Source organism: Sinohyriopsis cumingii, chromosome 11 (assembly GCF_028554795.1).
Source record: "Sinohyriopsis cumingii isolate HCF-2022 chromosome 11, ASM2855479v2, whole genome shotgun sequence".
Lineage (NCBI taxonomy): Eukaryota > Metazoa > Mollusca > Bivalvia > Unionida > Unionidae > Sinohyriopsis > Sinohyriopsis cumingii.
In genome coordinates, this window is record NC_142971.1 from 32,704,715 (window position 1) to 32,719,066 (window position 14,352).

The 14,352-nt window shown below is 34.1% G+C and overlaps 1 protein-coding gene across 1 annotated transcript in view; it reads left to right on the top strand.

The window, feature by feature from the left end:
- The first annotated feature begins 3,849 nt into the window (after nt 1–3,849).
- LOC149787874 (reelin-like) overlaps nt 3,850–14,352 on the top strand; it is a 198,977-nt gene continuing 188,474 nt past the window's right edge. The window contains exons 1-3 of the mRNA XM_089974111.1: nt 3,850–4,170; nt 9,026–9,262; nt 12,313–12,541. Of these exons, the coding sequence (XP_089830237.1) occupies nt 9,055–9,262; nt 12,313–12,541 (437 nt within the window). The 5' untranslated portion in view covers nt 3,850–4,170; nt 9,026–9,054. The remainder of the gene's footprint in view (nt 4,171–9,025; nt 9,263–12,312; nt 12,542–14,352) is intronic.

Genomic DNA, 14,352 nt, shown 5'->3' on the forward strand with positions numbered 1-14,352 from the left:
AGTCCTATCAGCTTCACACATGGATTGCAGTTCATTGGGGTCTTCAAAATTGTGTATGCCAAATCTGCCAAAAATGATTTTCTATGAATAATGGTGATTCACAGTACCATATGTACTCATCTGTAAGTTGAGCCCAACTGCATAAATGTGCATTGATTTGCCTTTGCATAATACACCATCTGACCATGGTCTCTGTGGTTTTTTTCTATAGATCAGGACAAACTGCACACATCATGTGGTAGCAGATCTGGGTCTGTGCAGTGTGCATTTATATTCTCCATTTGCAGTTATTCAGAAGTCTTCCTTGTATAATTTTTAAAGAGTTATGTTATTGTATTGATGCATTGTATTGAACTGGATTATTGTATATTAATGCAACATTTATCTAAAGCTGGAAAAAGATATATAATTTTGAGAATATTCATTTATTTTTTGTAGGTCAGCTGGTACATATTTGGTAGCAGCAAGTAACATTACACAAAAGTGTTGACATCATGTTTCTGTGATGTATTTACCTCGAAGTAAAATAAAGGCCAGATAACTTATAGGTTGATATTTTCCATATGGCCACAAACAGCAGGCTGCTGATAGTGTTATCACCCACCACCAACATAAAGTGTCAGTTACTCAATTCCACACATGCAATCTGTCTGTCTATCTGTTTGTCTCATTTTACACACGAGACTTCACATGCACACAGAGTAATAAATGCCACTTCCTTCATGGGGTAATAGTATAGGAGTCTCAGTGCTAAATCTATGTCTGTTTTTTATGTTTTTCTCCAGATCAGTTTACCTAAAACCATAATGCTGAGTGTTATGAAATCTAAAACAGTTTACTTTGGACACCAGCCTGGACTTGAATCTCCAGTCATCTACATCACAAAATCATTTGTCCTTCTGTCTGTAAACCATGGCCTGTTTTGTTTTCCAGTCAATGATTTTTAGAAAAACTAGATGGCTCTAAATATTTTGTTCCCTTGTATTTATTACTTTAATTGTGAAGAAAAGGCAGGAATTGTGTGCTTCTACCTGTTTGGACATACATGTGTGCCTATATGTGAGAATAATGTTATGCAACTCTTCTTGCTTCAAACCTTGGGAGTAGACTGTAGATATACAAAATGGTTTCAGATTTTTCTTTATGCAGCCCCTGTATGTGTGACTAGATTTGCATCAATTTATAATAACTCCCAAAGCCTGAGACTAAAATTTTTGAGAATTTGTGTGCGTGATCACTTATTCAGGTATCAGAAAATAAATATAAATCACATAGCTCTGCAGGTCCCATTTATACATAATGCGTTTTGCCTGCATGCAGAGACCACAGGCTCATAAGGACCATTTTCTGATTGTTCCCTGGGTGGTCTTGACACTCAAGTCTGACTTAATATACACTTATCGATCATGAAAAGACAACTCTACACAAGCAGCTGAAAGTTAAACCTGGTACATCCCAACCCTTCAAGCTCAGTAGTAATCACTCCTCATTCATAACATAAATTATTGGGTTACCTTCCTATAATCATATATACATGTACATACTCAGGATGAAAAGACAGATTTATATATGCAACTGACATGGCCCCTGGGATCCATCCCAAAACCCGTAGGAACTTAGCCCTTTGGTCTTAACTTGAAACCTGTTGAGATCCCAATACCACAAGCATGTATATAACAACTTACTGGGCCTGAAAAGACATATTTATACATGTAACTAACTAATTTCCCAACATATCATATACTTGCCGTTGACTGTCATCTTTTCTTGCGCTTGTTAAGATTATATCAACATTTATATTTTATTTTTCAATAAGAGACAGATTAATTGCAATCATGTCCGATTCCCATCTGTCCCCAAGTTAAATGCACTACTGCATACTAAGGTAACAAATGATGTCATTGATGATGTAATCACATCATTTCCAGCTGTACAATAAACAATCATTAGATGCCGTGTCAGGATTTGAAACCAGGTCATTTTATCAAGAACTGACAATACTTACAACTAGATCACATGATGTCTATGATCCTGGAAAGGAAAACAAGCATATACATACAGTCACAACACACATATATATCTAATGTATATTTGTAACTTTTAACAATAATTCACATATGCCTTGATTTATATCAGAGGAAACTGGAGTGTATGTGTATTCAGAGAAGAGTTAATTACTGGATTGCCAATCAAGCTTGCCTGCTATACACAAATGCTATGTCCACAAGTAAGTTCCATCCTTCTTAATGATGTGTTGTGCTTAATTTGCTGGCATGGCAATGGGTGCTGTACCCTACAGATCTGGATGAATTATAAAAGTAAGTTCCATCCTTCTTAATGATGTGTTGTGCTTAATTTGCTGGCATGGCAATGGGTGCTGTACCCTACAGATCTGGATGAATTATAATTATATTATTCTCTCTCTCTCTCTCTCTCTATATATATATATATATATATATATATATATATATATATATATATATATATATATATATATATACATTTACCACAATACTACTGTGTTTTTTATATTAAGATACTCGTGTCATAATATTCATATATTTAACACTTGTGATAACACCTCATGATGTCACATAATGTAATAATGTCATGCAATGAAAGACATCCAAATGTATTTCAAAGTTATTTCGAAGCTTGGTGGTTTAGTAAAATCATAATGCAATAAATATCTTACATTTGTGCTCATTTCAAGTAAAATTTATGAAACTTGTTGAATAATTTTCAGTTTATTTCTTGCCATTGCTTGCCAAAAAAATTATTGGACTCATTTCATAAAAAAGATCATTTAAAATGATCACTCATGTAAGCTCCTCTCTGTCTCCTCTCATTCTCTCTTTTTTTCTATCCCCAGCTCTGTCTATCTCCCTGTCTTTGGACCCATAAAAGACAAGCATAGAGGATTTTCACCTGTTTCAGGTGACAGTGTCACTGAACCTACGAATAAATGGTCAAAGTTAAGTTAGGCTGACCAATGGAAAGGGGAAATAGAGACAGATGCAAGATAAAAACATAATATGGTCAGTAGTAATGTTAATTAAAGCAGAATAATGTAAATATATAAAAAGTTTGAATTACCTCTTGTTTGTTCATCATTTAGCTTAGTTCATATTCCGCACTATTTTTTCATACATTTGCCAGTATATGAATGGCATAGTGTTCAGTGTTCAAGAATCTAATCTTGTGTTTGTAGTGCTCTACTTTTTTCATTAAAACATCTTTTGTGTTTAAATCCTAATTGTGTCTTCTTATTATTTAATCAATATGAATGAAAATAGAAGCTCAAAAAAGAAAACAAGCAACTTATGAATTTGCAAAAGGGACTATGAATAGCCTCAAAAGGCACATAACTGCATTTTGTAGTGGACACACTGTGCAGGGATGTGAAGAATTCATCCAATTAGTCAATATACAGTTGTCTGTAGTCAATCTTAACTCATTTCAAAGGCATATATGTGTATTTGTGATATAAATAAAATATATATATAATATGTGCATTGTATCTTTTTTGATATACCACTTTTCAAAAATCTTTCATTGAATGGAAACTCAGCAAGGCTTGTTTCCTTGTAATGAAAATTGATACATTTCATGGTATATCAAAGACAGAACATATACATTGTGTATAAAATACGCACTGATATATATATATTCTATCTATTTGTCGTGTATTTGTAATCATACATATATGATTATATACATACATACACACACACTCATAATCAGGTATATACAGTATGCAAATCATGCTGCCATACATTGGTTTCCACAGAAGACAGCTGTATCATGTTACTTCCATTTACATCAGACTCTAAAATCATAGTCTGTTCACAAACAACTGATTTGTTGGAAAAAATTTAACTATCTGCCTGCAGTAAACAAAATATCAACTTGGTGTGAAATTGTTTACTCAAAGTTTAGTCTGTGTGAAAAAGTTTGTTTAATATTTGTTGATGGCTGAAGTTATCTTACTAAATACAGAGTATTGAAGTTAAGTCTGTGGAAAGTTTTTTCATTGTAATTTATGTATAGAGATTAGGAAGTTGATACTGGAAATTATGATCATTTTAAATGGTGTGAACGAACAAGTATTTTGTTCATTTATCAGAAAGATTTATTCTTGTGGGACAGGCCAAAGAAAAGTCAATTAAGGTAAGTCTGAATTTTAACATTTTAAAACTTTTAAATTGTACAGAAAATTTATAACAGTTTTTGAACATACTTTCAGAGCTGTTGATTTTTTAACTTAGTTTCAAATCTGAAGATTTCAGATTGGAAGATTTTAGAATGACCACTGAGGCAAACTTCAAGCATGATAGAATCTAAGGGTCTTCATAACAATGATAATTTTATGAAGTAGACCATCTGCCAGCAACAGTGGGTATCAAAAAGGGTACTCGAGACGCAACAAAAACAAGGGCTTCACATTTGATGTAAGATGATGAATTGTAGCCTGACGCCTCAGATTATATATTTCAAATTTTCTGAAACCCTGTATCCATTGTTTGCTATGAAAGTGTTCAGGATATTTTGGACCTTTGTACATATTGTTTATTCTCCTAATCTATTTTTGAGTTTTACACCATACTTTAATATTGTCCCTATTCAGTTTTAGTAGGGTACTGTACCCTGCCTACCCTAGGTGGTGTCCTGCCCCCTTTGGGTGTACCCTGCCCTGCCTGTGGTGCTGTCTTCTGGATGTTGAATATATGATTTACTGTAAAATTCTCTGTGTGCATTTTGAACATATAAATGGCACCATTAAACGGACAATTGGAGTGCATAACAGTGCTCTGTTGCATAAAGAGAGTGATATCTGTAGAGGCTTTACTATGCTTAAAATGCACATAGCAGAAATTGGCACAATAGCAATCTTGGCCCATAACGAACTCAGCCTGCCCAAATCAGCCCACTTGCCCCACTACATTCTCGGTCTTTATATAACAGTAATGTTGTTGCAATATTCTTTGTTCAATGGTCATTTCATTTTTTCACTTCTTGTATGTTTTGTTCAATGATCATTTATTTAGAAATATAATGGGGGAAAAAAAAATCACAATCCCAAATAAATTATATACTGCATCATCAACATTTTGTAACTGTACATCCTTGTCCTGATGCTGTTAATTGTTTATTGAGTTGAAGGTAGCACATTTCTATTCTTCTAACTGTGATTGTAAAAATGTGTTGACATGTATAATCTCAATACAGTTGCACTTCATATCCGTATACCTTACATTTTGTATCAACAGTAAACATTTTCGTTTTCTAAGTTTAAAACATATCTCTTCTTGTTAGGCCATTATGTTAATTGAATTAAATAGATATTTATTTTTTTAAACGTAAGCACCAAGGCAAAGCAAATATTTCAAACTCTTATGTATTTTAATAGTAGAAAGTGTTTTAATCTTTGCCCATCTTTATCTTGTCTCATTCCTTCTCTCAATATTAACCATAACTAAATATTTTATTTATATAAATTTTGTAGCAGCATGATATCCTAATTCTGTACCCATAAAAAGGCCATTGGTAGAACAATTTTACTCTGGAAGTTTTTGGATGTCATTGAAGGTGCCAAGCATTCAGCAGTTGGTAGAACAACGAATAATATTTAATTTAACCTGAGTAAATGCACCTACATGACTACATTGATACATACTTTTAGCTGACTCCAAAATGTTTGAATTTGATTTGACTGGCTGAATTTCAAGCAAGCTTTAAAATGGTTTTGTCTATATATCATTTTCGATTAAAACCATCATTGAGCAAAAGATATTGCATCTGTTATTGTGAATGTGATTTGTGTACCAAGAAATGATTGTAACATACCTGGATTACAAACTCTTTGTCGCCACGTGTTAAAGGAATCACAAGCAAGTGCATATTGCTTTGCAGTTATTACTCTTGAACAATCCACACAATGGTCAGTACCCATGGATGCATTGATATAATCATTTAATTTGAAGCAGGAGAGGCAGTATATATATTGGTTGATGCAAAGATCAAATGATGATTCATTTTTAATTTTGTTATTGCTCCCAATGCTCATTTACAAAAGAAGGCGACAGTTCTCCTCACAGTTAATCAAACCTGTATAGTTTGCATAGCCATTAATGATAACTATTTAGTTAGTAAATAACATGTTTTGATTAAATATTTCTTGTTCAATAACAACAGTTGTTACAAATCCATACTAGATCACAAAAATGTTCAGAAATGGACATTGTTTACTGTTAATTGTTCAGTAATAACAAGTGTTATGAAGCAATACAAGATCAAAGGTAAGGCCGACTCTGTAACGGACAAAGCATGTTATGAAGAAACTTCTTAATTAAAATTGCATGTGCTGAATCTGTAATGGGCCAACTTTGTTATGAGTCGACTACATTATGGGCCATGATCTCCAGTCACAGCAAGGATCACCCTGTGGAGCCATAGTGACTCGGTTGGTAGAGTGTCAGGATTGAAATGTAAGGGTCACAGGTTTGATACCCACCCATGCCAGACTAGGTCATCTGCCTTAATTTGTCCTTGGAGAAGGCACTTAGCTGCCATTTCCTCTACATTTATCCAAAATTGTGTTTAAAGTGCTGTTAAAACCACCAAACAAACAAACAAGCAAACCAGCACTGCCCAGACTTGTGGTGTGCAAACAACACTGAACACCTAAAATGCTTGCTGATATATACACTAATGTTGCATCTTGAGTGAAAAGAAATGAGACAAAATATCATGACAGTTCTGATTGCTGTGCCTTCTGCCCATGGTTGGCTGCCAGGGTATTTTCTGGGGAGAGGCATTTTTCTTCCATTTCCTCAGCATGTTATAACCAGTAATGCTTGAAACGTGCCATTAAAACCAAACAACAGCTATACTATCAGCAGTGTAAAATATGGAGAATAAAAACATGCCATCAAAATTAGCTACATCTTTAAGAAAAATAAAATTGTATGCCTTCTTGTTGAATTTTGAATCAACCTGAAGCAATTAATCAATCAGTGAAATATCAAGCAATTAAGCAATCAGAGAAGTAAAGTTTACACCCGTGGATACATATCATGTAGTGGATAAATGTACATGGTTTTGCTAAAAATAGAACCCTTTATATATATTATTGTAGGATCAATCAACAATCATTTGAAATCTCACTCAATTCGAAGCGTGATTAATTAGAGGATGTAACTCATTTGTTGGTGTTGTACAAAATGCAGCATATGGTATCATTTACATAACAAAAATATATCATCTTGTAGCACTAGGGATTTTGAAGTTTGAAGCAATTTTTTAAAAATTAGAGATTAGCGTTCACCTTATTTTTGACCATTCATTTTTTGTCTCTTTTTACGCTTTTTGTAACAATTTTATAAAAATATTAATAAATAATTCACTTACTAAGCACCTATCAAAAACTAAGGAAACCGCAAAATCGGATGTCCAATATGTCCTTAACGAACCAAGTAATCAGCTAGGACTCTGGTCCTAGATGTCCTTAACGAACCGTGTAATCAGCTATAACTCCAGTCTCTTGCTCAATAAAGTATAAATAACATTCAATCTCTAAAAACATTAATAAATAAATAAATAACTTAAAGAAGCAATATCTAAAAACTTATAAATAACATAATGTAGGAAGCACACCCTAAACACCTCGACTAGTAATACCATAATAACCTTGAAAATCTCTCTTCATACATGATTCCTACTAACAACCTCTATAAACAGCATAGAACACACCCCTTTTTAGAACATTTTGAAAAGAAAAAAAAAATTGCAAGAAACACCAGGCAAATGCAACAAGAAACCAGCAATGTAAAGCAACCAGGACCATTCCAGAGCTCTCCTTCCCACTAATGACAGCCAACCATTCAACTGTAAGGGACCTTTATGGGCCCACAGATTGAGGCCAAACTATCAGGGTTACTTGAACCCATAAAAGCCTGGAGGAGGTGGCACCATTCTCTTCCCCAGGAACAACTAGCAGGCTGCGGTGCAGTCAGAAAAAAGTGGCACATGCACAATTGTGCGCACGCCACCATAATTAAACTCGACAATAACAACAAAAACCATGACTCTGCAACTCTTGAACACAAGTTGATGACATTTGGTTGGTGAACTGCTCACTACATTGAGATATTTCCTTTAACAGGTTCATCTTTTCAGGTCTAATTTGATGGAGTTACTATCATTTTTAATGTGCAGCAGACATTTTTATCCAGTGTGGCTTAGGGACCATTGAACATATGATGCGACATGGTGTGTCAATCATCTCAGAGTGCCTTTGATGGATTTTGTTGCAAAAACTTCATTTTTTGAATTAGTTATGGCCCTTGACAATAAACTTAATATCTTACCATGATCTGTTGCTTGTAACTGACATAGCTCAGGAACCATTCAACATATTCTGATGCAATTTTTTTGGTATGAACTTACTCTCATAGACTTATATATGTCAGTTTTGGTCACAGCTAAGGAATGTTGGACATGGTTATGGCCCTTATCCAGCATAGTCTAGTCTTTGCATGAAATTTTCTTGTAATCAACATAACCATAGAACAATTTAACATATTAACATAGTCTGATGGCATATTGACAGAAACATTGTCTCTTGGACCTAGATATGCCTTTTATGTGTTTAGTCTCGTCTGCTCCATTATGGACAGAAATGTGGCTCTTGACAATCAGCTTTATATCTTTACATGCGATGTTGCTTGTAATCAGCTAAGCTCAAGAATCATTCAGTATATTGTGATGCATTGTTTCCTAGACCTAGATGTGTCTTTTATGAATTTTGTCTTGTATACCCAATTTAGAACAGAGTTATGGCCAGCATCAATTTTACTGATGAGAGGTTAAAGGAATTGGATTCAAGCAATGCAAGTCAATCCATAGAGGAGTCATGGTTCCAGAATGTCCATTTTCTCCTAATTTTGTTTTCTGAACAGTGCATATTTCTTACCAAGCAAATTTGAGATTCACCCACCACTAATTTGTAGTTTCTTCATTACAGGTCAGAGATTTCAGTAACATTATTTAAAGATGAGATTTCTTGCTTTTCTGTTACTTGTGGCACCGATCTTACATCGAGCTGACTTCCAAGGATATCTTCCACAAGTGACCCCATTTTTCTTCTTGTGTAATTACCATGGCAATGTTCAGGAGCTGGGGATCAACAATGGTGAGGTTAGAATCAGTGTGGCCATTGAAGGGAACCCTGACAACTATGTTCCTAGGAACTTCTACAAGAGTAAGTTTTGTATGGGGCACATTATTGCATCTTAATTTATTTAATCAACCCTAGAAACTTTTACCTAGTTTTTGTCAAATCATCGGAGAAGACAAACACTATCCCATGTACTTTTTCATGTGATTCTTGTTAGTACTGTTTATACCAGAATCATCAAACTAGTTTATTTTATGCATCCCTATTACTACCAAATCGTTGCAACAAAGGAAAATCATTGTAACCAACATTTGACATTTTACTTGCTTGTGATTATGCATTTAGCTCATGACAACTGTATAATACTGCTAACCTGGAATCTTGAAACATGGTGATGTGGTGCATATTGATAAATACTCCACCTTCAACTTAAAGTTAGGTCACTGTGATCCATATTTCACATTTTACGGACTATCATTCAGGTTGACATTTTTACTGTTACTGCTGCTGTACTTAAACTTGACGATTTTATGCATCTCGCTTATTACCACACCCGTACCAAAAAGATTACTGTGACCTATATTTCACATTTACTGGCTTAAGTTGTTGCATTTAGCTAATGAGCATATAGATTTTTGGTATGCTGTGTTCAAAATATTTTATATAAAATCATAAACCTGGGTTTCAAGAGACAGTTTTTGTACACAAAATTAAGGCCACATCTACCTGCTTAATATTAAAATTCAAAATAAAATACAAAGGGGAGGTCAAAAAGGTCCATAATTTTGGGTAGCTATAATAAAACAAAGCATAAGAATATTATTCCCTTGACCTGAAAAGTCAAGGGCAGTTCATAGCAAAAGAAGTTTATGTACCCTAACCCCAAATTTATACCTGCATTTTTTCACGTATGAAGGTCATTTTTGACATTAAGTATTGCTCAAATTGTAAACACAAGGCATTTAACTAGGTGATAATTCTGAAACTTGGTGTGTATTAAACCACTTCAGGTGATTCACAAGTACATCCATATCTTAAATGCTTAAACAATAATAGCTGAAAAAGTCACATCCTAGTTAAGAAGTTTGACAGGGGCAAATTTACAAAACTTTCCCCTGCTACATTAAGGATGCATCTTTATGAGCATTAATTCTTTATCTTAAAAGTAGGTCACATTGGTCATATTAATGCTTCACATATTCGGTTCAGTTTTGTGTTCAGTGTTAATTTCTTATGTTCTCATGCTATAGTTGTGAAATTGATGATATTATACATCTCTCTTACTAACACACTGTTATAACAAAAGAGGCTCATTGTGACCTATATTTCTTCTTTTACTGGGGGTTTTAATAATTTTTTGGGCAGTTAACTTATGACCATATGAATTTTTCTCATGACATATACATACTATCCAACTTACTAGAATCATGAAACATGGTGAGTGCTTGCATCTTGATAAATTCTATGTTGTTTTTTGTCAAAATGTATGTTTTACTATATTTCCCATTCATTGACTTTGTTCAGATTTTGTGTTAAAAATTAATTTCTTGAGTGCTGTTTATGCTCAAGTAACGAAACTTGAAATTAGGATGCATCTCTGTTACTAGTGTCCTCAAATCCAATGGTCACTGTACATTTTATGCTTCACTAACATCAGTTAAGCACATCTATTTATGATCACATACAGTCATCCATGCTAGACCTGTATACATCCTAGCCTATATAGAAGGCCCAATCTGACCAATGTATTTTTAAATATAAAAACTTGTTTATTCAGTAGTAATGACTTTGCATTTTACATTATGATATTTTCCTATAAGCAGGTTAACTGTGTAATGTACTTATGAGTATAGGAATTAGGTGTGTCTGGACTGCATGTAACACCTGTGGTTAATCAAGGTACATATTCATATAGGAGCATTACACTGATTTCTACCAGCCAAAGTTACTCAAAGCCTGTGACTTTCAACCAGTAATGTCTGGCTACAGTGAGTGGACAATGATATGTGGTTTTGGATTTTTTAACAGAGCTTTAACAGTTTGAGTCATATCGCTACCATGTCTGCAGTGTGGCAGTTTATAGTGATGTCTAGCACTGGGGCATCATGCCACAGACATGTGGCAACATGTTCCACCCAGTCACATTATCATGACACCAGGTCAACCAGTCCTAACACTAACCTCTTAATGCTGAGTGACAAGCAAGGCAGCTGTTAGTACTATTGCTATAGGTCTTTGGTATGACTCAGCCACGGGTCCGAACCCATGACCTCCTACATCCAAGGCATATGCCCTAACCATTTAGGCCACTGTAGCTGTCAGACAATGCAAAAATAACATTAATCCATATCTTATCAACTTAGTACCTTTCCTTTGATATGATAAAAAAGACTGTTCTTTTTTAATTCTTTTTTTGTCTTGTATGCCATGTCACATTAGGTAGGTAGGTGGGTGGGTATGTAGGTGGATTGACAAAATGTCAACAATACTGGCCATATAGTGTCAATTAAAGGTTCAAACTAGATATTTAAAATGATTAAAAGTTCACTTGAGTTTGCTGCTGCCATCGATATCATCACTGACATCTGTGTTTCAAAAGTTTGAATATCATACATCTTTTACATTAGGTGCTGTATTAAACTGAAACTGTAATACAATATAACTATCTTTCTTTAGTCTGTACCATGGAATCTATAGTCTGATATATTAGGAGTTCTTGTCTGTGTATAATATGACTATTTTTCTTACGTCTATATACTAAAAGTTCTTAATTATATACCCAGATATACTAGTTCTTAATTCTGTACCTAGATATACTAGTTCTTGTCTTTAGATAATGTTACTCAGTTTCTTTCTGTATTGCTAAATTTAAGACCCCATGTAGGTGGACAATATTAACAACAAATTGTAAAGTGAATTATTTGTTTAAATGTAGCATACATTTCCATAAATAATTGGCTATGTAAACGTGATTCAATTTTTTTCAGTTACTGTAACATCAAGCCTTAATTCCATTTTTTTCAGTTACTGTAACATCAAGCCTTAATTCCATTTTTTTCAGTTACTGTAACATCAAGCCTTAATTCTATTTTTTCAGTTACTGTAACATCAAGCCTTAATTCCATTTTTTTCAGTTACTGTAACATCAAGCCTTAATTTTGATGCCTTTCTATTAACTGGACTGTACACAATATCTGATACTGCTGCAAAGCAGGTCCGGTTGATTGGAGTGCAAGCGTACCAACCAGTTGGGATAAACCTGATGTGTTCCATTGTCCACTCACACATTTCAATGCAGCCTGTCCACCATTTCAGCTTTATTTGGATAGCACCGCCTAGTGGCACAGGCTGTGTCAGCTTCCTGTAAGTATTTGAAATAATGTTAAGCATTTTTTTAAATTTATGCATTTAGTAACTTAAGCATATTTGAAGCATACATTGTCTGATTAAAGCAATGCATGATTTTGTTAAAGATTTAACTTCAGAATATTTTCCAACACATTGAATTTCCTTGCTAAATTTAAGACACTTTTATACTCAAATTCTTTTTGTCATGAACAGTACCTCCGTTAGAGTGTAGTTGAAACTGGTTGACTCTAAAATTAGCATATCAACATCATTAGACAGAAAGAGTTGATATCAATTCCATAACTTTTGAAGAAAAAAAATGATCATCTAAATCAATCTTCGATGAAAAGCAGGACAAGAAAAGTCATCCTTCCTATAGGCCATATTCAGCATATAATGACATTAAAAAGTTCTAATGTGTCATTTAATGATGGATCCTCAGTTGGTTGATATGATACTTAGTGAAGTTTATTTTCCGTATGTAATACAAGTGCATTTTTGCACACTCTGCATAGAAAGAAGGTATAATGTTATAACTACAGTATTACATAGGGTCGCTTTAAAAAACTTTGTTTCTTATCTTTGCATATTCAAAAAAAATATGCCTTGCCCTAATTTGCAATTAGATCACATTTCTACTGATTGAACTGTATTCTTAGTATATATATATCTATGTATGTATGCATGTATATAAGGGAACCTTGCCATAATGTGCTTCATTATAAAATAATATAAGACTCATCACTGGTTCTGAAGTTTTAGCTCTACTAAGAGTTTATGAGGTGGTCTGTTGTCCATAGTACAAGGTTATTGCTACTCCTCCTGAACAAGATACACATTCATCCGGTGTTCTGGTTGGTTCAAAATGAAAATAGTACTGCTTGGAAATGCAATATGCCACCACAGTGGCCATCTTCTGACTCTTGTTCTCATTACTCATGTATGGGTGGTCATATCAACATGGAATGTTCGTTATTGACTGCTTATTTTGTCCAATTGGTCCTCAAAGAAAATGGGGTCACTCTGATATCCAATATGGCTACCACAGCAGCCATCTTGAAAATCTTGTTATCTCTTCTCTGAAACAGAAAGTTTATATTGACATGAGGAAGTTTATATCATAATGAGGTTTTCACCTAAATTAAAATGGTGCCAATCTAATTTCCAATATGGATGTCATGATGGTCATCCTGAAAATCTTATTATTGCTGGTACTCCTGATTGGATGGCCATATAAAAGTGGAGTTTTTACTAAAAGATTTCATATGGTATTTAGTTAGTCTTAAATGAAAATGGTGCTGATCTAATTTCCCTTGTTATTGACACTCCTGAATGGATGGTCACATCAGCATGGGCTTTCACTAAAAGTCTTCTTATGTCTAGTTGATGTCCAGTATGGCCATGACACAATGGCCATCTTGAAAATCTTGTTATTGTTTTTCCTCTAGAATCAAAAGTAGCATTGCCATAGGGTTTTCACAAGAAGAGTTCTCATGATGTCTAGTTGGTATTAAATGAAAATGATGGCTATCTGATGTCCAATATGGCCACCATCACAGCAGACATCTTGAAAATCTTATTAATGTCAATCTTTTTGCACGAAGTGTAATGGATGATTGTACCAATATGGGTTTTATTTTTACTAAGCAGTACCATGTCTAGTTGGTCCTAATGGTCAGTTATTTGGTATGTCTGCCACAGTGGACGTCTTTAAAATTTTGTTTTCACTATTTCTCTGAATGAATGGTCATATCAGCATGGAGTTTTGACTGAAAGACTATGATGTCTAGTTGGTTTCGTTGATCATAAATGAAAATGGTGTCAGT